We start from the raw sequence: 25,391 nt of genomic DNA, 5'->3' as shown, positions 1-25,391 counted from the left end.
GTAAATTACAAATAGTAAATTATATCCGGTCATTCGCTTCCACCTTATTTATAAAAAAAAAGTTTTTTTTTAAAAACACATTTTAAATTGTATTACAGGAAAAATATAATTTTTAGGTTTTCGGTAATAATTACGTTTTCATTTTTCCTGAATACTCTTTTTATGGCAATAAAACGATATTCAAACACTAGGTAAACCTGAAATCAAACCACCAAACAGCCAATTCCATCATCACACTTTATTTATAACAATAAATTGTTTTTTAGTTATCAAATCCCAATTTATTTAATTAAAATAAAATACTAAAATTACAATTTTATTCATCAGATAGGTCATAATAGTAAATCGGTAATTTAAAATTATTATAAAAAAAATGTATCTACCTAAATATTAGTGTTTTTACTAACACAACCAATAGTGCAGTGTGAAAGATATTTTTAAAATTTCAATTTCAATATTAAATTATACATTCCATTTTTCTCCTTGTGCTAAACTCAATACTTTATATTAAAAATGCCAAAATAACTATTATTAGAAAATTATATAGAAAATTCAAAATTCTATAATGCAGTAATGGTTCAGGACACGGGTACCCATCATATTTTTAGATTTCAACGTTAATACTATTACAATTTATATTCATATTTCTGTAATTTGTCCAAAAATAGTGAGAAATTACAAGAGTAAAAATTACTCTTATAAACTGTGATTTGTTTGTATGGTTGTCAATTTATTGATTATTCTGAAATAATTTTATAACTGTTTGAGTACTAAAATCCAACTCCATAATGGATAGGTATTACATATACTTTTAATTAAAAAAATTACGTTCAGTTGGCCTATTTTTAAATCACAAATCTTATGCAGTTGTGCACTTAGCTATACTTGGTCTACTTTATAACGAAGCTTGTTAATTAATAATACTAAATAACATTTTAATATACACTCATATTAATATAATATACTATAGCTAATTAAAATCATCGGTTATGTTTTATTTTAGACACTAGTTATTCGTATCACCCTGCAATTCATGATGATTCATTTGTTAGGCGTAAACAAAGAAGGAACCGAACTACATTTACACTACAACAGGTATGTCGTATGTTTGTACTTGAATTTTTTTTCATACTGTAGATAATCAAAAATGTTTATATTATGTTGTCATAATAAATTATGCATTCTTTTTCATTTAGTTTCTTACCACGTTATAGGTACTATTCATAAATTGAAATGTTTATTGTTTATAGTCCCATCTCCCATAAAATAATAGTTATTAATTGATCAATATAATATAGGAACTTAGAAGTGTTAAAACAAAATTTTAACAAGTATTTTCTGAGTTAGGTAATAAACTTGTTCTAAGGATAATTATCCTTAATAATGGTTGTAGGACAAATAAATATATATTCAACCCAATATTTATTTTTGGCTAATTATTTAAAAGGCTTTCTAATATTATTTACTATATAATTTTAAAATCATAATTTACCCCCCTCCCCCTGTCTTCAAACCTATTACCGTATAACATGATACTATCGATTGTGAATATATCCAAAATATTATTTATAATAATAAATAATCACACATTTTAATAAATATTGTCTGAATGATATGCATTATTAATTACTTAATTATTTTAGTTAAATATAAACCATATGAACTTTTTTTGTTTCGTTTTAAATTAAAATAAAGATTAAGGAAAAATTAAAAATATAATCAATTGGTAGGATTTAATTTTAAAATTAAAGTAGCTACCTCGTATCTATTTATAATTTGCGAAAATATAAAGCTACCTATCTCAATTTTTTATTTAATAGGCACTTTGAGGAAATTGTGTTTTCTTATGGTATCGTACGTATCGTACGCTCGTACGCAGTTTAACTTATTATGAATAAGCTTTGACAAAATTGCAACACGTTCTTAGAACTTTTTTCTTATAAAACTTAGAATTTCAAAAAGTGTTAAATTATGTTACAAACGTTACACTGTCTTATAACCAATTATCATAAAAATAAATGTTTCTTTTTCTTATTATTTTAGCTCGAAGAATTGGAAACAGCATTCGCTCAGACTCACTACCCAGATGTATTTACAAGGGAAGATTTAGCAGCTAAAATTCAATTGACTGAAGCTCGTGTTCAGGTATTGTTTAATGTATTATAATACTATGGTATACATCACTGAAACTGATGAATTAACGCTTTTTAAGCATATAATATCAACGAAGAAGCCAAGAAAGACATAACAGAAACATAAAAATAATTATTTTCACCATAAGAAACTATATACCATCATACATATTAAATATACTATATTAATCCTAATAAATTTCAATTATCCTACGGATACAACATTTTATGCTTTTGTGGGCTTGTGGCATTTAATTCGATACGAAAGCAAATATCTCATCGTTTATCTCTTTATTTTTACGCAAACATTGCAAACGACGCCGCCATAATAAGTAAGACGGTTCAGTTGCTATGGTAACGCGTCGGCTTTGGCCGCCATTGAATACACTTAAGGGGTTAACTTAATAAAATCACTGATGTAATAAATAATATGACGAACTTTTAAACCTTTATTTTTATATTTTTATATAATTATAATTTGCGGAAAAGTATACGCATCAACCTATGCTGAAGGCTAAAAACTCCGCTCTCTCAATTAAATAATATACTCTTTTTCATTATAAACGCGTTGGACACGTCTGCCACAAATGATCGATGTATAATTTAATTATTGAGCTAATCGTATTTAAACTTTGATACCTACTAGGTCTAAAATAAAAACAAAAGCAAGAATGTGTCGACGAGTATTATTTATAAGTGCAAGATAAGTTTCAACGAGAAAACATAAATAAGCAGATAAAAATAAGAATAAAAATTAAAATCCAAGAAATTGTATAACGTTCATTATTATTTTTATGTAAGTTATTAACATTTCTTTGCGGTGCCAATTAAAAAATTACACCTAATTAACTCGTTAGATTTTAATGTTTAATCAATTACAGAAATATAAACAACTACCTACTCATTTTATGTATTTGGTTTTCGATACATTATAGATTTATGCTATAAACTTTCTCTATCTGTTTTTTAGAACCAAACCAAGTTGGTGTCTAAACTTAAGAAAATATAAAATTACAAAGTGAAAAACTTATGGCTATCGAAATGTTTAAAGTTTCGAATATATTATTATAATCTATGCAATTTAAACCAACTACGTATACCAACTGTGTATTTTATTATAGGCTACGAATTTAATTTTAAAAAACATTCCAATCCTCGAGTTATTTATTCCTAAAGTGAGATTAAATTCAAAACAAATCTCTAAGTATACATCTGAATAATAATAATTAATGTGCACATGCTACGAAAAAACGTTATTTTCCTCATTAATTATTTAAGCAGAGAATTTTCATCTTTTGTCTTGCAAAAATATAATTATCAAAAACACTTTTTTCTGCTGACCCTTGAAACTAACACAACCAGTAATTGGAGGCATTGTTTTGACGTCTGGGAGGTCGTCGGCCGTCAATTAGTGTTGGACACTCCATCACAGACCCCTATCTCAGTGCAACACAAAATAATGATAATTAATAATAATGTTAAGGCTTCCTGCCTTCAAGCTGTTCTAAAGAGAAGCTTTCTTTATTGTTTTTTTTTTTTTTTTTTAACAAGGCTTTACATAAGTAAGTATGTTTTATTATACAATTGAATTTATACCTCTAACTTCTCAGTTTCTACATCAACCTAGTAGTTAGTTTAAAAGCGCATAGCTAATTTATTTAAACCAAAACATAAAACTACAAATATAATAATCGTTGAAACTTAACTTCGACAGATTTCATGATCTGTACATTTGTATATATTTTAAAACTGTATTGAGAAATGTAGGTATTAAGTAGGTATAATATCACTCCAAGATTGTTTTGTGTCTAATTAAAAAAATACATTACAAGCATTTTTATTATGATTGGAATACGAAGTAAAAAAAATATAAATTATAATTTTTCTAATATTATATTGTAACATACTAATAAATAAAATATTGTCACTAGTCACTACATGGTTTCGAATCTTTAATTTTTTTTAAAATGACAAAAATATTTGCAAAAACATATTAAAAATAAAACAATTCTTATTTTTTTTTTTTAAATGTAGATATTAGAAGAATAAAATAATAAGGGGCCTATGCCAAAATAACGTAAATTTTAATTTATTTTGATTATTTAGTGCCTATTTATATATAATAGAGTATACAATTTATTTTTTATCTTGCTAAAAACTAAACTTAAATACAAATATAATTAAAAATATAATGTGACATAAAATAAATAAATAAAATAATAGGTATACATGTTTGGTTCACATAATCACATATTATTTTAACTTTAAATCTACTTAATTTTAATATTAAATCGGAATCAATAAACAATTTATTGATTCTAAAACACCAGAATGAACACACTTTGAATATTTAATGATATTTTAAAGCTTAACTCAATAATCGTAATCTAATAACGTATAATACATAGGTACTCAAATATTCATTTTAAGCCAGTGTACCTATATACCGGACGTTATATTATATTTCCAAAACTATGTTAATTTCTACCAATTCAAAATCCTGTTTATTAATATATATATTAAAATATTTTAAAACTTACATAAAATTAATTAGTTTATAGTTAATTATTCGGAAATTATTGACGAATAACACGTTAAAATAAAATTGTCTATACCTATATGGGTATCACGCAATAACACAGGTGATTCGTGAAATAAAATTGAAAAAGTCAACCTCATCTAAGCTATGTATACTCGTATAACCATATAAATTTATCTTTAGAATTATTTCGAGTGTAAATCTTACCTCTGCGAAAAGCAGACATAAAATATTAGGGTTCTTTTTTTTTTTAACCAACGAGGGTTAAGGGAGCCTAGGGGTGATTTTCGATTTCAATGTAATCCGACAGCTAATAGGCTACCCAAATGTCAATATAGTTTTACTTGTCTCGGACCATTAATGTCTCGTGCGATGCAGCACATACGGTACACCTAAGGAGACCACAAAACCCTTAGAGAATTCGGTTATGTAATATATCCGTTTTGTGATTTCCTTTTTAAAATTATTTTTTATATGTACGCAACATACACTGATGTAATATGCTCTGTACGTTGAAGTATATGTTTCGTTTATATCTTTTTTAAAGTTTTTAAATTGATAAGCATAAAAATATCAAATTGCATGATTAATTATTCGAAAAATGTATTAATATTACAAAAACGATTGTACCTATTATATGCGTATTACATAACATAATCGTTTTTGTGAATATACGCGTTAATAAAATACGAATTTTAATTACATTTCTTAAATCCTCGCGTTTTATTATTATTATTATTATTATTATTATTATTTTTTTTTTTTTGCAAGATTTGAATGATTTAAATTTTAATACTTTAATAGAAAAAACAGAGAATTTTAATTACAAACGTATAATGCATTAAAATTGCATGATTTAAATTATACTTCCATAATCATTTTGTAAATTCCAATTAAAACCTGAACAACGAAGTGTAGGTACTTATCAAGATATATATACACCTAATATGCCTTTTTTTCAAAAAATGTTTTAAATTCTCGATTTAAAAATACTATAAAATATAATAAGATTACAATGTTTCCATTATCTAAATTTACGTCTACCGGTTGTTCTTTGTCCCTCGGTTTAAAATTTATAATACAAACAAATTGTTACCTATACCCCTGACCTCCTGGAATTTCCATTTGAAACTAGCATTTAATCTTAGCAACTGAAAATCTGCAGTAGCTGTTCGTTAAAACTATAACTTATGTACAAATTATGTCTGTTTCGACGGGTAATTTTTCAAACGCTCCTGGAGGCTGACGCACTCGACCGCGTGGTATAACACGAGCAAAGTAAGAGTCGCACTTGGAAACAAAGCACTAAACACAGACGAATAAAACTACATTCGTTCCCTCTCGTGTCAAGCATAGACACACGCCGTTTCCTGGAGGCATACTCCTTACTTTACTTACACACACGGTGGCGTTGCACGCGAGATATGCTTTAAAAAAAAAAAAAATTTCAAGGGTTCTTTGGGAGTCTCTTGTGGCTTTGGCGCGGACTCTACGTCACTTAACGAATTGATACCACGACCCCGTTGGTGTTATTGATGTTTATTTGACAGCCGCGCATTTTGATTCCCAAATGGGTTATATTCGTGGAAGAGGCTGTGCCGCTAGGGCCCTGAGTGCGGGGTATTCACGCGGCTTCAGCAACAATAACCAGCAAAGTTTTAAACAGCCGGAGAGTGGAATAAGAAGCCCCGCGAGCGAACAAGACAACACAAACCAAATGATGGCTCCTTGACGTCGTGCGTGTGTTTTGCGGACGTTTATTTATTAAGCAATGTTTCTCGATTCGGCAGCTGACGGAATAGGAAAAATAAAATGAGAATAAATATTTTCAATATACTTTATGAAATTTTAGAAAGGGGGCTTTTAACGTCAAAATGTCGAATATCGATTTTTAGTGTATTTACCATACATATTATACAGGTTCGTTGTTGTTGTGCAATTGTACTGAAATTTGAAATATTATAATATACCGATAAGTATTATCTGCTGCAACGTGCAATAATTATCAAAAGTTTTAATAATTTGTGTGTGTATTATTATTGCTAGACCATTAGGTATAGACGCCACATACTATTAAATTTTAAAATAATAACGAATTATAAATTATGATATAACTTTTTTTAACATTTTTTTTTTTTTTTTGGTCCGTAGGTCTGGTTTCAAAATCGTAGAGCGAAATGGAGAAAAGCCGAACGCCTGAAAGAAGAGCAACGAAAACGAGAAGAACACGATAGGACTGGTTCACTACAAGAACAGCTGGATCATATGGCTAAGGATATGCAACATTCACCGTCCACAAAAGTATGTTAATCATAATAATTTAAAAAAAAAAACAATAAACTTTCCCTGCGGCGAATTTTGACAAGATATTTAGGTATATCTTAAAAGTTTTATGTTTGACGGTAACAAAAATGTAGGCAAATAATAATGTTCAGAGTATATAATTTATTATACAATATATTGTTAGCACATCACGTTGTCACGTTCAAAAACGAGAACGACAAACTTTCAAGCTTTCGGCCGTTTGTCATAAAAACACGCGTTTTATGATACATATAATATTCGAAAAGCCCCCAGTAAGATATATATCTTTTGAGAAATATGACCAAATGCAACAGCAGACAATATGCAATAACAATAAGAGGTTTCAGCCACAAATCTTGGTGCAGAATGTTGTGTTCGCCGCGTGTAGATTTATTTATTTATAGAAAACCCTTTCAGTAAACGAACCTAAATATAATGGAGGGAGATGACGGGGTTTTTGATTTATCCGTTAAGTTTAATTTGCCTCAGGTGTTTTACGTAGAGCATATCCAAATTTATGGTGTTACGATGATGTCATCTTAACCCTTTTTAATGTATAACCGAACACTGCGCGACGGCGTTATACGCGCGTTCGCAGCGGTTTTCCTTCATATATTTATCACCCGAGTCGCTTGTCATCGCGCCTGCTGATTTATTGTCGCCAGTTAATAATCTCTTAACGCTTTTTCGTTAATGTCAAGCAAATAGTTTCCAGTTGTCGCTTAAAAAACAAACAAGCATTAAAAAATGAAAAAAAAATGAAGGAAAAATGGAAATAAAAAAAAGGGCGAACTGTAGAATAAAAAAAAAACCGACTTTACAGTTAACCAAGATGGTCGACGGCGCCATATTTATTTCATTTCTTCTTTTTACGACGCTCGTTTTCACAGCGGACGTAATGTATTATTTATTAACCGGACCCGCGGGTCATAAATCATGAAACCGAATAAAAACGACAGTATTACCACAGTTTCCTCCGGATGATCATTTTTCAACCATAAATAACTTTGCCATTATATTATGTTTTAAAATGAAAAATAAAACAAGTACAATATATACCGACACGATAATTCTTTTTAGCCGGACTTGTAAAAAAACTCATTCATTCGATAATAATAATGTTTGTATTTTAATATTTATTATTTTTCCCGTGTACATGTATACTATTGTAGTGTTGTACAATGATTATTGTCTTACTTGTGTATAGGCTAACGCATTAGAAGGCGAACAGAGAGACGATGGACATAGTGGCAGCGAGCCAGACGAAGATGCACGTACCAGTACTGTTCACATATCGGACAGAAGCGAATCACCTGCCAGCTGTGGCATGAACGGCGGTCCAGACGATAGGCCAACGTCACCATCGCCAACAGGGTTAGTTTTTAGTATTTTGTTATCTGTCACATGTCGGGTTGCAAGGATATAGTCGGTAGTCAGTTATGGTGAAATCTATCAGGCCATATTATAGTTTTGACCGAAGTTCGAAAAAGTTGTGTTTACTAAACTATGAATGCAATGGTTATTTTTCTATACCTACCACAAAATATTTTTATCTTTTAAATGCCTGCCTCCCGTTTAAAAAAATATATATATTACCGAGATTGTTGTTATAAAGGGATATTTAATTTTTAATGATAATAATATGATCTTAAATGCATCCCGCATGGTATATATCATAAGTCAATTAAATTGTTTTTATTGGATCTATACGCGATGGTAAATTTAAAGTATTGTGGCTTGTATAGGTTAAAAACTATATATTATGATATACATATTATATAAGTATAAATCATTATACAAAATCACGGATTATTACGTTAATTAAATAGGCAACTCTACTTATATATTGTATAATATATGTTGGAAATTAAACATAAATCATAACGATACCTATATAAATTCACTTTTTAGTTAAATTTAATTTACTTTTTTTACCAAATTATTTAGATTTTGCTCGTATACTGTTTGATATATATTATTTATCAGTGAGAACGGCACCATTCGTTAAAAGTTATAATCAGTTCCACACAAATATGAAGGTACCTAGTTATGGAACAAATTAGTTTTACACATTGCGGTTAAACTTAATTTGTTTCGAATTTTGACAATAAATTAGTATCTAGTGTCAATGTGTGAAGTGTTTGAAAAATGAAAATAGTCCCCTTTTTATTTTATGTAATAAGTATATTATACGACGCTGTGTACATAAAATAATATGCCATTAAAGCGAATGACAAGTGTCCTTGGCTAATTTCATTCGATTCGAAATGGTGTGTAGCGCTTGTTATGCCACGCGTCCAATTGTTGTTAATAAATCGTAATGCAGTTTAAGTGAAGATAAATTCAAATTATACTTGGTAATTGAGCCAATTAAACAATCAATTCGAATGGCTGGCGATGGAAGTATATACACTGACACGCGTTTTTTTCCTCAAGTGACAATGATGATAATAACACTAGTAATGATTGCATTTTTTATAGTACAAAAATAATTTAAGGACGTGACTATTTGAAATGTTTTCATGAGTATATTTTTTTATTGTTGAATTTGAAAAAAAATTTTTGGGGATTTTTGTTTCAGGAATGGAACCGTTGTGGTGCCAGATTCGCCGACGCCTAGCCTAAGTCCTTCGCAAATCCGACCACCCATCAGTGTAGCAACGTCAACATTCAATCATTCAATATTTACTCCATTCTCTTCCGAAGGGTAAGTAAATTACTGCAATTTGTCAAAAGATTAACCATGATCCTTGCGAAAAACCAAAACCATTCATTCGTTCAATACCTGCGGGTTATTCGTGTTAAAAAAAAAAAACCAACAAGCTTTATTTATTTATATTACACCCGTACATGTACCAACCACTAAACAGATGGCGTTTACGCGTATATATGTTCGTGTGGCTTATGGCTAGGCTACCCTTTTTTCTCTCAAAATTGTTGTGTTAGCAGATTGTCCGAAATTGAACAAAAGACCCGCCACTGGGGTGTTCTCTGAAGGGTCGCTCTCACAGTGACGCGGTTGTCGCAGCCAACTTTTTTTGCTTGTTTTTTCTCCCTATCGCTAATTTATTATGTAAAATCGCATTATAATATTATATACATCGAGTTGGTTTTCAAGTACGTGTATCGATTACGTTGACAAATTAAATACAACGTGAAAAATTAACCATTAAAAAAAAAAAATCACTATATTATTAAACTTAATCTGAATTTAAAATATAATTTTGAACGTATCCACCAAAATGAACACGTTATAATAATATGTAGGTAGGTATGTATAATATTTATAATATTTATCTTACGTTAATTGTAAAATAAATATTATAGATGTTTCGAACAACACATTAATTTGAATTTAAATATGTTATGTGTGGATAATTTAATACTGTCTAAAGGATAATGAGTAGATAATTTAAATAAAGTTCTACCAACTCCCCTCAGACTTCATATGTGTTTATAATGTATATAGATATATACGATATGATAAAATTAAGCTAATTGTAAGTAACGCAGTATACATGCATTTCTTAATTTCCCAAGAGAGCACGTTCTATAGATCAAGAGGTGTGTATGTACCACGTGTAGTGTGTACGCATTTTGATTAACATGTTTTTACACAAAACTGTGACGATTATGTTTTAATAGCGTTAATAGTATTACAATCACTATATAGATTACCTATGGTGTGTATAAAGTATAAACCCTTTTCCATTATAGTCGTTCGTAATGCAAATAAAGATTTTAATAATTAATACCTACGTAATTATATCCACAAATAGTTTTTTTCAGACTTCTACGTCCTCTTAAATACTGGGTGTAGAATTTTCTTTTTTTTATACCATCTAAACTATCTAAAGAACGTTTTATATAATACATATAGTTCAAACTTACACAATCTATTTCATCTGTCCAAACGCTCCATATATCTTGTTTATTTTTCTAGTTCTGCGCCAGCCCTTGACTCCTTTTATTACATCCTATTTACTTTCTTTACAACTTTAGTATCAGTAATTTTTTCTTTACTTTGACATAATCTCTGTGGGTTTTTTTTTATAAATATTTCAATTGAAATTTTTAGAATTCCATTAATAAATTCGTATACACGTTAGTCATGTCACATAGTTTATATATACACTCGATGTTTATATCTTTTCAATTTTAGTTTATTGTTTACGGTTTTTTCTTTTACCTCAGTTGATTTATCACGTCCTCAAATACCTTTTTAAATAATATATTGTCATAATATCTAACTTCCCTCAGCACTGCAATGTTCTTATACCTATTTGCAGCACGCGTTTGGAAAACTGCAGTATTTCTTGAGTACCCACCTTATAAAATATAAATTATAATATTTAGTTTTTACGAAATGTTGGTTTCAATATTTGAAGGGCAATTTTTGTGACGGCGCTAACTAATAATAGAGAGTTTTTGCACAACACCGGTTAAAAATAACGTATGAACCCGTTAACGTTATGTACCAAAACAAGCCTTAGCGCATGCGCACCAAATATCGGTACGGTTATTTGATGATCGTAATCGGTTATTTTAATTATTTTAACGGGCACCGTATTGCTGGTTATTATCGGTTATATCTCATCAATCGGTTATAATATCTAGTATTCTAGTCTGTGATTTTGGTCGAAGTTACAGATTACAGTTTTCTTTATCAGTCACTGGATTTTGGTATCCTGCTTTTTACGAATCTAAAATGTTGATATCAAAAAGGTTACTGTTATAAATCTTTTTATATGTCAATGGTTAATATTGGTTATGGTTATAATATTTACAATATGATAAAATATTTTAACGGAATATAATATTATATCCAGTAATGCAAAAGCTAAAGTTGCCACTATAACGTTAATATATTACGGTATAATTTAACCAAACGTTATTTTTACCGGATTGTTTTACCAGCGTTGTGCAAAAACTCTCTAATGTGTTTGTTTGATTCTTTATAATTCGTTTATAATTCTTTATAACCACTGACACAAATTAGCCGAGTCGTCGACGGATGTGAAGGACAACGAAAAATAATAATAGTAATACTACTTATCCTCGGGGTGGTCGGATCCAGGGGATTAAATAATTAAAACCGAACTGTACGATATTGTTTGTAATGTTTGCATATAAGACGTATACACACAAAATATAATGGTCGCCAGTCGCGTATTATAATAATATATTGTTTTAGCGAGAGCGATTCACATGTCAATCCTCAGGCGCGCGACCGCCCACCCTCGTCGTATAACGCGCGTAAAATATATAATAATAATATTATTATTATTATTACTGTTGTTTGTCGCCCCTGCGAGGACAAAACGATCACTGCTCTCAAAATCCTCAACCGGCGGAGACAATCGTCGGTATTATGGTGTTATTAACGTGGAAAAGTTTTTCTTTCGGTGACAAGCGCGCACGTGCTGCAGCGCCACACAGACACACACGCGGGCGCGCCGCGCGCACACGTGCCGCCTCCTACACCGGCGGTGGTCTCAGGTTACCGAATAATTCGGTTTCGACGGTCCGCGAGGACTACGGAACTACGGGCGCCGAGCACGAGTCCGACAACCTCATGTCCTCATCCCACTAATCCACGCACACTCACACACCCCACCGAAAACTGTGTGACGGCTATTTTATTATTATTATAGTGTATCGACGATTGTCGTATAGTAATAATAATAATATTATAATTTATAATACAACAATAACAATAATAACGTATAACCGTTGTAAGCGACGCGCGTTAATTCGATTTGAATCGTGCAGTGTTATGTAGTACGTAATATTATACATTTACGCGCCGGGTGCGATTTCTATTGAGTAAATGCAATGTCGGTGTTAACGATATCATACGATGATATAGCGATGTCCATAGTTGGCTATAATATAGTTGCTACATATATATATATATATTTAGTGGGACGTATTTTTTTTTTTGTCAAATGATGTCGACATTACCCGCGTACTTACCCTAAATGTCGTTTGGTCTAAAGGACGATTCCGCAAATTCAATTCATGTGTATATAATTCAATATAATAAATTATTTTAGGTAGGTACTCGATTCCGCAAGATTGTGTATGCAACATTGCCATTAGCATTGTTTGCATTCCTTATTAAAAATTATGAAAATATTATAATTGAAATTGACATTAAATACCTATGTATTATCTTATTATGCTTAATCTATAAAATTTAATTTACGAATTTTTGATAATTGTTAATGCTGCCGTCATCGTCATACGAAAAAACACGATCTTTTGGTACCAAATTGAAACTTAGGAGATTTCCTACAAAATCGTTTATAATTTATTATTAAACATACCTCTGATCATAAGGAAATAAGTCCAAATCATAATATCAGATACGATATTATATCCAAAAATGTGTAAACCAAAATAATGTTTTTTCCGAACTTATTGTTTTTAAAACGGCGAGAATATATTAGTTAATAGTTTTACACGTGTTTTCGAGTATGACACCTAGTATAAAAATTTTAATTTCGGCATTGTTATTGTATGTGTATTTATTGGTTATTAGTTATATGATGTATGATATTAGTTATATTACCTTTATGATTCCACAATCTTGTTCTTATGATTGTTGTGTTATTGAAGTATAAATCAAGTACGGTTGTCAGATTTAAGTGATTATACATTTTTATATACCTCAATATATAAATAATAATAGATCTGTTATAGATTTTTTAAATTTACAACGATTTATTAATGTATAGCAAGGGTCGGCAACCCGCATAGCAATTTTATTTGGCCCCACGAGTAATATGTATAATTTGTATAGACATATTATGTATAAAAACCATACGAATTAAAATAGTAAGGACTGAAAACAGTGAATTAATACGTTGTTCTTTGTAGAAACATTGTCAACCTAATTTTGTGTTCACGGACACCAAAAGCCCATGGATCAGATTAAACGGACCCCATAATAAACGGCCTTGGGCCCTGTAAAGAAAAATCGTACGTTTAAATATTTTGATAGATACTTTACCGAGTCCCTACTCACTACATAGACCAAAAACATGCCAAGCAAATATAAAATTTAAGAGACCCTGAAAAAAAACGGAAGGGCGCCGGCCACGTTTGCCACCCAGCGACCATGGTCAGGCCGACACGGGCCTTTACATTAATATACTTGAGAATATAATGAACTTAAATAAACTAAATTTAATATGACTATACATTTTTGTTTAAAATAAGATAAGGTACCTACAATATTTAAATTGTGGCCCGTGAAATAGGTATATTTTATTTTTCGGCTTTTTACATCAAAAATGTTGCTGACCCCCGATATTCAGCATTAAAAATAATATTTTAACTTAATGATTCTTATAATTATTTAATAATTGAAAACAAATATATTTAATAGTTTAAATTTCGATATTTTAAAAATGTTTGAATAAACTGCAGTGGGTAATGGGTATGTATAATAAATAATAATATACCTATATAATAGTAATATACAATATATTATATTATATCAATACAATTTTATTTCCAAATTAATTTTCAATTATTTATTTTTATATGGTATTTCTTGTGTATACCTATACATATTATTATATTAAACAGTATGTAGGTACCTATATACACCAAAATCAATATTGAAGTTAAAAATGATACACAATTTGTATATTATAACATCAAAAAATAATATTTACATGGTAAATTTAGATTTTACGTATTTGTACGAATTATTGAAAGCTTTCCGTCATGCATTAATAAAATGATTTTACGGAAAATGTTGTGTACTGAATAGCAATAGTTGGTAAATAACGCTCAGAAATTAAATTACATCCTATCGCGCAATGTGTACAGTTTAATATAAACTTACTGCCAAAAATTATAATCCCAATACCGATACCGATAGGTACGTATATTTAGTATTTACATATTATAAACTCGTATAGTCCTATATATGTATATAGTTTGCATTGATGAGAACGTAATCGAGATATAATAATATAGAGGTTCGGTAAAATATTTTTAATTGCGCGTACGACATTATAATAATATATCATTATGTCGTGCATAAATAATAATTATTATTATTATAGCAATAACAGACGGCGTAATCAGTTGCCGCGAATTTCATGATGAAAACAATTTCTGTAATTTACTCAGATCTAATTCTACTTCCGTTTTCTCTTTGTTTCGGTTAATTTACATTTTACCCGAGTTGAATTATGAACTTTAAAATGTCTAATATCATTTGAGTACCGAATATATATCCACTCTAACGAATTACATCGAAACTTTCCTTTCAACATTTCATCGTTAATTTATTTATTAAATGCACCCGCAATTAAGCAAAAACAATAAGAAACATTTATTTGAATTATTACTCTTTATAATATATATACATATTATTATATATATTATAAAATATGTCTTAAATGTGTAGGCATTACTCAACATATACTTAACGAATTTTGATAATTATTTCTATTGAACATCGCTCAACAGTCAACTTCAATTATTATTTTGTTTTGCGCATACAAATATTTTGTGAATTAACCGAAACAATGGTTTTATAGAATTTTAATAACCAAGTACTCGGCCAAGTAGTATTACCAACTCGATATGAGATTTTATTATTATGATAGAAAATACAATACTAAATGTTATTCAACGTTTAAAATCTACGGTTTATTTTTATGGTTATTTTCTTATATTTTGTTATACAGCGTGGGGAGATGTTGCTAATTATAAAATATTATTGTTTAATGATAAACGATACATTTTTTCGCATTTTATCCTATTTCATTAATAAGTAAAAAAAGAAACACAACACAAAAGTTGAATACTAAATAAAATATTTTAATATTACACTGGAAAATTTTATCATAATATGAGACTTTTGTAAATATAACATAAGAAAATCTGTAAATAATAATATGAGACTTTTTATATTATGTTGTCCTTTATTGATACACCAAAAAAAAAAATCAATTGAAAAATGAAGTCACGTATCTATGTAGCGAGTCGTTAGAATCTATTGAATTTAGCTGTTGGGCTTAGTCAAATTAGGTAAGAAGTTAAGCATTTGTCCAAAACAAAACTTCTAATTGATTATCTATCGTTTGTCGAACGTCTGAACTCTACACATATTTTGGTTATTGAGAAACGTTTCAAATCGAGCCCTTTCCAAATTCGAAATAGCTGAATCACTAAATGTTTTTAATAAACAGGCTACATCAGTCTATTTCTGCCCATTAATACTACAAAATATGCTTTAAATAAAATACAAATATATTTTATTTATTTATAAATAAATATATATATATATATATAAATCAAACATAACAAATAACTATAAAATTGTATGCAAATATCTCCATTTGTTTTGTACAACAAGAGTAATATGTAATATTGGTCTCTACATACCTATCGGCATGGTTGGGCAAGATACTTAAAAAAAATATTTGGATATCTTCAACCTTTTAGATATCATATTGATACAATGATACTAAATACAACCTACTGGATCAAAGATTATTCAAAGACACAAGTTACATTTATTAAAACAACTATACTATAATAAGTTAAATTTATAAAATGTAAAATACTTCTCAATTAACTTGAAAGCTTAAGAATGAACCCACATTATTGTGATGCTCAGAAGTCAGAACTGAACCACCTGCTTTTAATCTAGCCTTTACCTAAAGGGCCACACAAACGCCATTGCGTTCAATGATTGTTATTTTTTTGTTTCAAATTAAAAATCAACTTTTACTATGGGTACATACTGTAAATGTAATCCTTTTTAAACTTGTTTGACGATTAATGTTGTGATTCCATTAATTAGCTGTATAATATGAGATAACATGAGACAAATTAAAAAAAAAAATGTTCCTTCACTTCCTTACTTTACGCAAACAAATAAAAAAAAAATTGCTTCAAAGAAAAAAGTATTTAGTGCAAGTTACCAGATACATTTAACAAATGTTAAAAGCTACAAGATACAAATATATCTATGATTCTGCACATCCCTACAGCCTATCGGCATATAATATTCGATTACAATTAGATACCATTATATCAATACGGCAATATGTCAATATACCGTTAATAAGTATAATATTGTATAATAATTATATAATATTATACTTATACACAATTATTATGATTATTATTTGATACGTATACGGTTACGGCATGTCAGTATCATTTAATATAATTATTTATATTATATATAGTCATACCAGCTACACTACCTACCTAGGTACCTACTATTAGATTATTTTCAAAACCCCAACGTTAATAAGATAGAAAACAAGAAAAAGAAATGAAATATTCGGTATGAATAAAATGAAAAAATGTAACTGTTAACGAGTTTATAAAGAAAGACGGAAATATAACGATGAGATAATAATGTTAAAATGTTCACATTGAAGAAAAGTTTGCATAAAATAAAAAAAAAATAAAAATGGAAAAAATGGGAAGAGAAAGAAAACGGTAGGATCAAGAAGAAAAAGTTTTTATTCGAAAAATTCCATCAAGTTCTTTTGACTTATTATTGCTGTATAATATATTGAGTAGTGAGTAAGTGGGTGGCCGGAGGTATGGCAAGCGAGATTGGTCACGGGCAGAGTGGGAGAGGGAGAGTGGGTTGGGTGGCAGAGAGAATTCGCTGGAAATTTTTTATTCAGTACCTACCTGCGTCGTTTGATATTGGAGCAAATTGAATTTTATTACCCAACGGCGGGGCGGGAGCGGGAGCGGCGGAAAAGCAGTTTTTCCTTTTATTTCATAACTCCCAAGTTATGTATCCGAGTGCGGCGGCGGTGGCGGCGGCGTTCCTTTTGATGGCTTAAAAATATGATAATTCGCTCGCCGCGCTCAAAGAAACGATGTCAAAGGCCCCTCGTCCCGCCCGGCCAGCCACTGGCGGGCGCCTTTATTAAATAACGTTATACAGTATCGGCTTGCTATACATTATATATATATATATATATATACATATACATATACCTACCCGCCCCCGCCCTTTTTGCACAGACTCTACGCCCTCGCCCAACCCCCATCTACACAACCAACCCTTCCTCCACAACAACGACCAAGTGTATATATATGTATATACAGCCACACAGAGGCCGTCGTCCCTCGCGCTGCAATCTAATTCGATCTAATTAACGTGGATATCTCCTCTCGTTAGCGGCTGGCTTGCTGATGCCAATTTGCAAATTATCCAAATTATGTTTGCCCGCGGCGGTACTTTCGTTTAACGCGCGCGTTGAAGAGAAGACGAGAAAAAAATGCCTCTGCCCACGTATAAATGCAGTACCTATATTACATAGATCCATTTAAGGCTCCAGTGCTCGAATTGGTAGAAGGGTGCGCCGGGGAACGGAGCTTCTTTACTTTTTGTAGGGTTACCTCAACTATTTTTTTAGTGGAACAAGGAGGAACGCTCAAGCTAATTCTCAAATTAATTTTTCTTAAAATTTGGATTTACATTTTTGCCAATGACCGAATTTTTGATTTCAGTTTATTTTATTTATTTATTATTATGAAACTGGACGAACCCAATACAAATTTAGATAGTAATCTGAAAGCTTCAGTACAGAACAGAATAAATTATAAAAACATCAACCAATCGTTCTCACCATTCATAAAATAGGACTGTTTCACAAATAATTCACAAAACAAAAAAGGATATGAAAGGGGAATAGGTAGACTACATGAATTAAAAACTGGGATTCCAAAATGAAGTTTGTTTAATAGGTCAGGTGAGTCGATTATTGAGTTTAAATTAGTTTGTTTGTTTATTAAAGCCGTGCGCTTCTATACCGTTTTTATACAAAATAGTCACGCCCCACAAGCAACCCACTCCATCCGACTAACGATTCTTTCTCTCTCGACGAACACTATAATAATTCTAACTTATCTATACTGCTTATATTATTATTATTATTGATCACTGTTTTTAAATGTTGGCTTTTTTAAGCGACAACTAAATTTATGAACTGTACCTAGGTGAACATAGATTTACATATTAACATGTATTATATTTTTAATTTATTAATATGCGGACATGCAGTAGTAACTATAAATGTAGTGATGCCTGGGCGGTAAAAGGAATGATAGGACTTCATCCCCGCGAGTCTGTGTTAAATAATTTTGCACCTGGTACGCTGTTTTTTACATCGTTAGATTGAGCTCTTCCGCTTATGGTCTTTCCCAATTCGAGCGCCGGACCTATAACCGTGCGCTGTAAGCAATATTGCCGAAGTGTATAAAATATTCGACTCATTGACGTCGCCATCGGCTGTTTATAGCGTATTTATACGTATCGCGTTATTGTCACCCAAAACGCGAGCGAAATAAACAATAGGACCGCGCGATCGTGTCGAGGGTTTCGATCACCCAAAACGCAGCTGAGTGTGCGCCAGCGAAATTGCGAGGAGGGGTATCCGATATTTCGAATCCTTCCGCAAGCACGTAAAATCAAAATTAAACGCATTCCTCGCGTATTGTAACAGGTAATATAATATAATCACAAACACGACGTAGGTACGTGCCAATATCGTTTAACACGCATTTTTGTCTTGTGTTTGGCATGACGTACACTTGTCAATTTATTGTCATTATATAATATAAAAAAATAATATTTGTTAGACATATTATATTATAATATAATTGTTCGGGAATCTGGCTGTCGTAAATAAAATACTATATTATTATTATTATTATTTATTTATTGATGGACAAAACTCATTTATAAAACGATCTCTATGTAATATATAAAATGTGTAGTACCGATGTAAAAATTACAATAAAAACTATAGTTAGTACAATTAATTATGTATTAAAATTCACTTCCTATAAATATAGCAAAATAAGCATAGGTATCGTTAACTATCAGATAAAATTAGCTTCCATAATATTTACTATTTACTATTGCCATAGCCCATCAGTATATTTTCAGATGATGATTGTAAATAGGTCTTAGAAACATTATTATTCAAAAAACGGTCCAGTAGGTATACCTATTAGGTATCTAGCAGGTATATTTGGTATTAATTAGAAAATCAAAATCGAATCTTTCCAACAAATAAGGGCAATCTCTGGAGTAATTTAATATCTGTAAAAATACATAATACGAGTATAGTACATACATTATACCTACTTTCATATATAATATTATGCGTTACGATCCCTATTCTATTTATTGTAATATTAAAATATATGCATTAAAATTACAAAAAGCAAATTATACTTTATTTCACCTCCAATTTATTTTTTTATACCTACGTACAATTAATTTGTTAGAAATGTGTTAAGAATTTAGGATACCCCTTACTATACCAAGGCATATAAATTATTATCACGAGAATAACAGAGACAACGAGCGACGTGGGCTAAATATATATATAATATAATATGTATTATTAAATGTATTTATTCTTCAAGAAGACAATGGGTCGCACTCAACATGTTCATGTGTTCGCCTATGAGCTCACAGTTTGTAATAAAATGCGTGAAGAATGATTTGAATAAATAAAGTTATTTGAAGTAGAAGTTAATCAATGAATAATAATTTTTAATTAATATAATAATTTATTATAATACATTTATCTTTCAGCAATATTATATTATTATTATTTATTAAAGTGCACAAATGGACCTCCATAGTTATTTTAATATTTGCGCGCCTTTCGTGACACATACATTTTATAATAGATATTGGTGTATTGGACATATAACATATTTAGTAATAATAATCGCATATAATATGCATATAGACGCGTGTATTCGTTAGTCATACAGTTATTTATCGTGTACATTTGTGGAGAAATTTCAGTATCTACGAGGTTCAGTGGAGTGCTCACGAGGAAGGACGGGGGGGGGTCTATCCACCTTCCCCTTTTGCTTATTTTTGTCATAAAAAATATTATATGATAGTATGATACCAAAAGCAATATTTACCCTTATATAACGGAATCTGAGAATAGTCCAAAATTAATAACCCCCCCCCCTCTTTTAAAAAAAACTGAGCACTCCACTCAAGGGGTCGATTCTATATACTATATAACACCTCGGACCCGTCCTTTCCACCCTCTTACCCAGCAATATTATATGCGGTACGAATATTTCTCTCACGTCTTTCGGTATAAGTTACCGGGTGTAAGATAGGACTATAGAATCGTACGGGTTATTCGGCGACCGCGGCTGGCTTGCCACTCACAAAACATCGGACGTAGAGACAGTTTAACGTCAATTACAGCCGCGTCACGGTACGAATATACTATTTAATATACATATATATATTATAATTATAATATAGTGTATACGCGGGGAGCCCATTGTCCCGGGCCGAGACCCGTTTGCTTGCACAATGCGGTCCAGCATCCGGACGCCCCCGCCGCCCCCGTAGTCGTCCCGGGCCATTTGCCAGTTCCTTCCGAGTGCAATATAAACGCCCGCACCGACGACGACGATGACGACGACGTCTCTATTAACCATATATATACACACATAATACGTATGTGTTTATACGAGCACTGCCGACCGCCCCTCCGATCATCCCCATCGTATTACATAGAGCCACGGACGTACCCGGCGGACTTTAAAAACTTCCGGTTCCGGTAGGACATCATTGCAGTACACACGCTCACACACATACACATACATACATACATACATACGTACTTACATACATTTTGTCGCAGCACGCATAACTGGTGTAGCTGCAGAGGTAACCGTTATATTATGTTATATATACATAGGTATACATTGTATACTATACAAGCATCGAACACTGGACAACGTATATAATAATATATACTATAAACGAGTAAACAAAAAGCTATTATATAATAGTATCCGATAAAAGTATAAGTAAAGGTATACTAAGATAAGTACAGCTAAATGCTAATACGCTCGCTGTCTCCCGCACTGCCGACTTATGCTTATATTATATTATTATACTTATACGGTGGTCATGTGGTGGTGGGTTTAGCAGCCGTTTAGGTGGTGCCAAATGTAGACGGAGCTGACTTTTAACTTACAGGGCTCCCTCCCGCCCACAATAAAGATTTTTTTTTATAGAGAATAATATGACCATCGTTAAAGGAATTTACCGTCCGCCTCACACATGAAAAATTGATATTTATGATGCTGGTCCGAGGTAATTCTGTATTATATATCGACGAGTCCACCGCCGACCGACAGACATTTAACTACCTATAATTTCACCTATAGGTACACATTAAATATGCTATGTCGACGGCCCCGACGCGCATTAAACCACATGATGGATAAAAGAAGAAAATGTAGATTTACCTCCGACGATGAAGCACAAAAACGTCTGCCAAAAGCGGTGTTCATAATACGCGACGTATCTATGTATAAAATTATAATATTTTTATGAACATTGGTTGCGCAGTTGCAAGTGTCGCGCGCGCGAATCGGTCATTACACACTACAATATAATATAATATTTTAGGTACCAAACCACGACCGATATCGGTTTGGCCATACGCACTGACTGAATGCTATTCCGCACAGTACATACTGTTATCGGGCATTCCTTGGCACCGCCGCCACTGTGTATCTATCGGCTATCCTTGAGCCACCGCTGGAATATTAATTTTATAATCACCCCACCAGCAACAGCTGAAACATAGTTTTTTTATACGCCCGACTATGGTTTATTGAAATTTAAAATTACATTTCTCATACCATAATAATATAATATAATATTCTTATATGTTTTGTTCCATGTAAAAAATTTGACATATACCTTCGAAATATCCATAATAAGAGTATAATATCGTATATGTGCCCTCGCAATAAAAATTCACCAAAACAGTATTTATTGCCACTTACAACAGCATGGTACATTAGTGCTTATTTAAATATTAATACAATAATATGTCAAAATGTATAAATAATGTAAAAATAAATAATAAAATAATAAACAAGATATTCGCTCTATAAGTATAGCCAGTAGGTGACTGTTTATTGGAGATGTATTAAATTTGATTTCAGATATTTTAACTTGTGAGACTATTTTTGAAATTTTGAAGTTTTTGTAAGAACAACCTATGATAAATCTTCACTATTGTATTACAATTTCCAACTTTTTTACTCACAAACAAAAATGTTATCGCATATATAAATCGAAAATAAGCTTCCTAAATAAATTCAAATATTTAAAATGTCTATAAATAGTCTAAAAAGAAACAATCTATTTCGAAAGTTATATAATGTCTAGTAAATTCCAATAGGAATATTTTCAGGTGACATGTCCCTACACCCTACAGTCATTAGTTTTTTAATTACAATAAATTACTAATGTCGATTTTGTTAAAAACTAGTTTTGTGTAAAAATTCCCGTTTTTCTAATATTTTATTTGTTTTACCGGTTATTTTGAAAAATTGGTACTGGGTAACGCAGGTACTATTACTTCATTTATTTCCCCAAAGGTACCAACTAGATACAATTTGTTACCAGAACCTACCTTCGAAGTTGAAGATCAAAGAATTTTGTCTAAAATACGTGAATAGTGTCAAACACACACATCATTGTAAAACTTATATTCATTCATCGCTCCGCTAAAAATCTAATACCGTGAATGAGTTATTACATTAATAATTGAAATAATAGAAAAAAATAAAAACTTAAGCCTAAATTATGTATAACATAATAATAAGAACAATATAAAAACTCTAAAAATGTATGTTGGTGGATGCTGCATTGTGAATTTTATATAATATAGTATCGTTGATTAAAGAACCATTAATATTATAGATATAGGTAACTAAATTACCCATGATTAACATAACATCGTTTATATTTTGTTAATAGAAATGGATTCAGACCGGTATCTGACCCTGCAATATCCAGACCAATATTCCTTCCGCCTCATTTCGGATCATTACCATCGCCGTTATTCAGTGGCCTCAAAGGTAAGAATCATATACAATGTCAATGTGTATAACGTATATCATAATAATATACATAATATTTATATTATTTCCACTTGTAATGTGTGTAAGGTGTAGGTACCTAATTAAGAACTGTGAAAGGTAATTGTAATTTTTAACTGTTGAAATATAAATTCATTCAAACATCCCATAATTTAACAATTTATTCAATCGAAAGCAATGAACAAACTTTCTTTTCCGCGTAACTTTATTTAATGAAAAAATCACAAAATATCGAAATAGAGTTCTGTCTATTGAGATAGCACCAACACATTATAGCCTGAAATTCGGAATAACTTAAAAGTGGTTTATTTACCAATACCACTTACTACTTAGTAGTTCCGGAGCATCTTTTTTGGACATAAAATTATTCTGAAAATATTCAATAAATTCGATACATTAATAGGTAGAAATATATATTTTTTTAAATTCAACAATAAAAATTAAAAACCCAAGTTAGTAAAAAATCTCAAATTATTATATTTGTAATATATATTACATACTGATTCTTTGGTGTGAGTGTTGAGATTGAATACAATTAAAATAATTATTATACCTGTAATTATTTGTATTATATTATAATATACTAGATACTCTTTATTAAAGTAATATGATGATTAATCCATGAAACATTAATTATGTCAAGTTAAAAATACCGCAATTAATTTTCACTAAATTGAATCGTGTAATCGAAAATGTATGATAATGGATCATCAAACTATTCAATTTGAAATATATTACTTATTTAATAGAGTGTCAGTTGTTTAATTGAACTTTCTCAAAATTAAATTACAAACCACACTTAGTCATCGAAGAATATTTTACTAAAATAACGAAGAGAAATTAAAGACCACATTCAAATAGTATACCTATATATTTAACTTAATATGCACTTCATTTATAACTTTGAAATTAAACTTAAATTATACTTATCAGTTTTATTTCTGTATACGTTTCGAAGTCGATTTATCTAATATGCCTTTCATCAATTACCTTTATTAAAGGTGTAGTATTTATTGGTACTTTAATACTCTGTGTATCTACTATATAAATTATACACTGATATGATACTTCAAAATAGTATGATAATACGAAATTCAATATTAAAAAGGTCTGGGTATAAAATAGGTTTATTTAAAAATAAAAATAGAACTATATAAATATATTTGCATAACTGAATATTATATCATGTATAATACAGTGTAAAAGGAAACGATAGGACAAATATAATGCAATACGCTACGGATGTGATGGATATGGATTCCAAAATAGAATGAAAAAAAACCTCAATTTAAACATTTTTGTGCGTATCTACAAAATTTAGCTACCTACGCGTATCGATTAAATCTTAAGTGACCAGTCTAAAGCGACCTCAGCGTTTCCGAATTAATTGAAGTGTCTGATTTGAAAATAATATTAATTTTAATATACAATTTTCTTTACGGACGATTGATTAT

At 30.5% G+C, this 25,391-nt stretch overlaps 2 protein-coding genes across 2 annotated transcripts in view; one reads left to right on the top strand and one right to left on the bottom strand.

Annotated features, from left to right (window-relative positions):
• The window catches only part of LOC115034096 (cGMP-dependent protein kinase, isozyme 2 forms cD4/T1/T3A/T3B-like), a 125,115-nt gene extending 102,626 nt beyond the window's left edge, over positions 1–22,489 (bottom strand). The window contains exon 1 of the mRNA XM_029489783.1: positions 22,288–22,489. The gene's annotated coding sequence lies outside the window, so the exon portion shown is untranslated. The remainder of the gene's footprint in view (positions 1–22,287) is intronic.
• Positions 1–25,391, top strand: part of LOC100166378 (paired mesoderm homeobox protein 2B) — a 42,079-nt gene that overhangs the window by 10,993 nt on the left and 5,695 nt on the right. The window contains exons 3-8 of the mRNA XM_001942755.5: positions 1,004–1,095; positions 2,044–2,145; positions 6,823–6,972; positions 8,183–8,349; positions 9,557–9,682; positions 23,816–23,916. Of these exons, the coding sequence (XP_001942790.2) occupies positions 1,004–1,095; positions 2,044–2,145; positions 6,823–6,972; positions 8,183–8,349; positions 9,557–9,682; positions 23,816–23,916 (738 nt within the window). The remainder of the gene's footprint in view (positions 1–1,003; positions 1,096–2,043; positions 2,146–6,822; positions 6,973–8,182; positions 8,350–9,556; positions 9,683–23,815; positions 23,917–25,391) is intronic.

The sequence above is a fragment of the Acyrthosiphon pisum genome, chromosome A2 (assembly GCF_005508785.2).
Source record: "Acyrthosiphon pisum isolate AL4f chromosome A2, pea_aphid_22Mar2018_4r6ur, whole genome shotgun sequence".
NCBI classification, from domain to species: domain Eukaryota; kingdom Metazoa; phylum Arthropoda; class Insecta; order Hemiptera; family Aphididae; genus Acyrthosiphon; species Acyrthosiphon pisum.
This window is presented reverse-complemented; position numbering and strand designations above follow the sequence as displayed.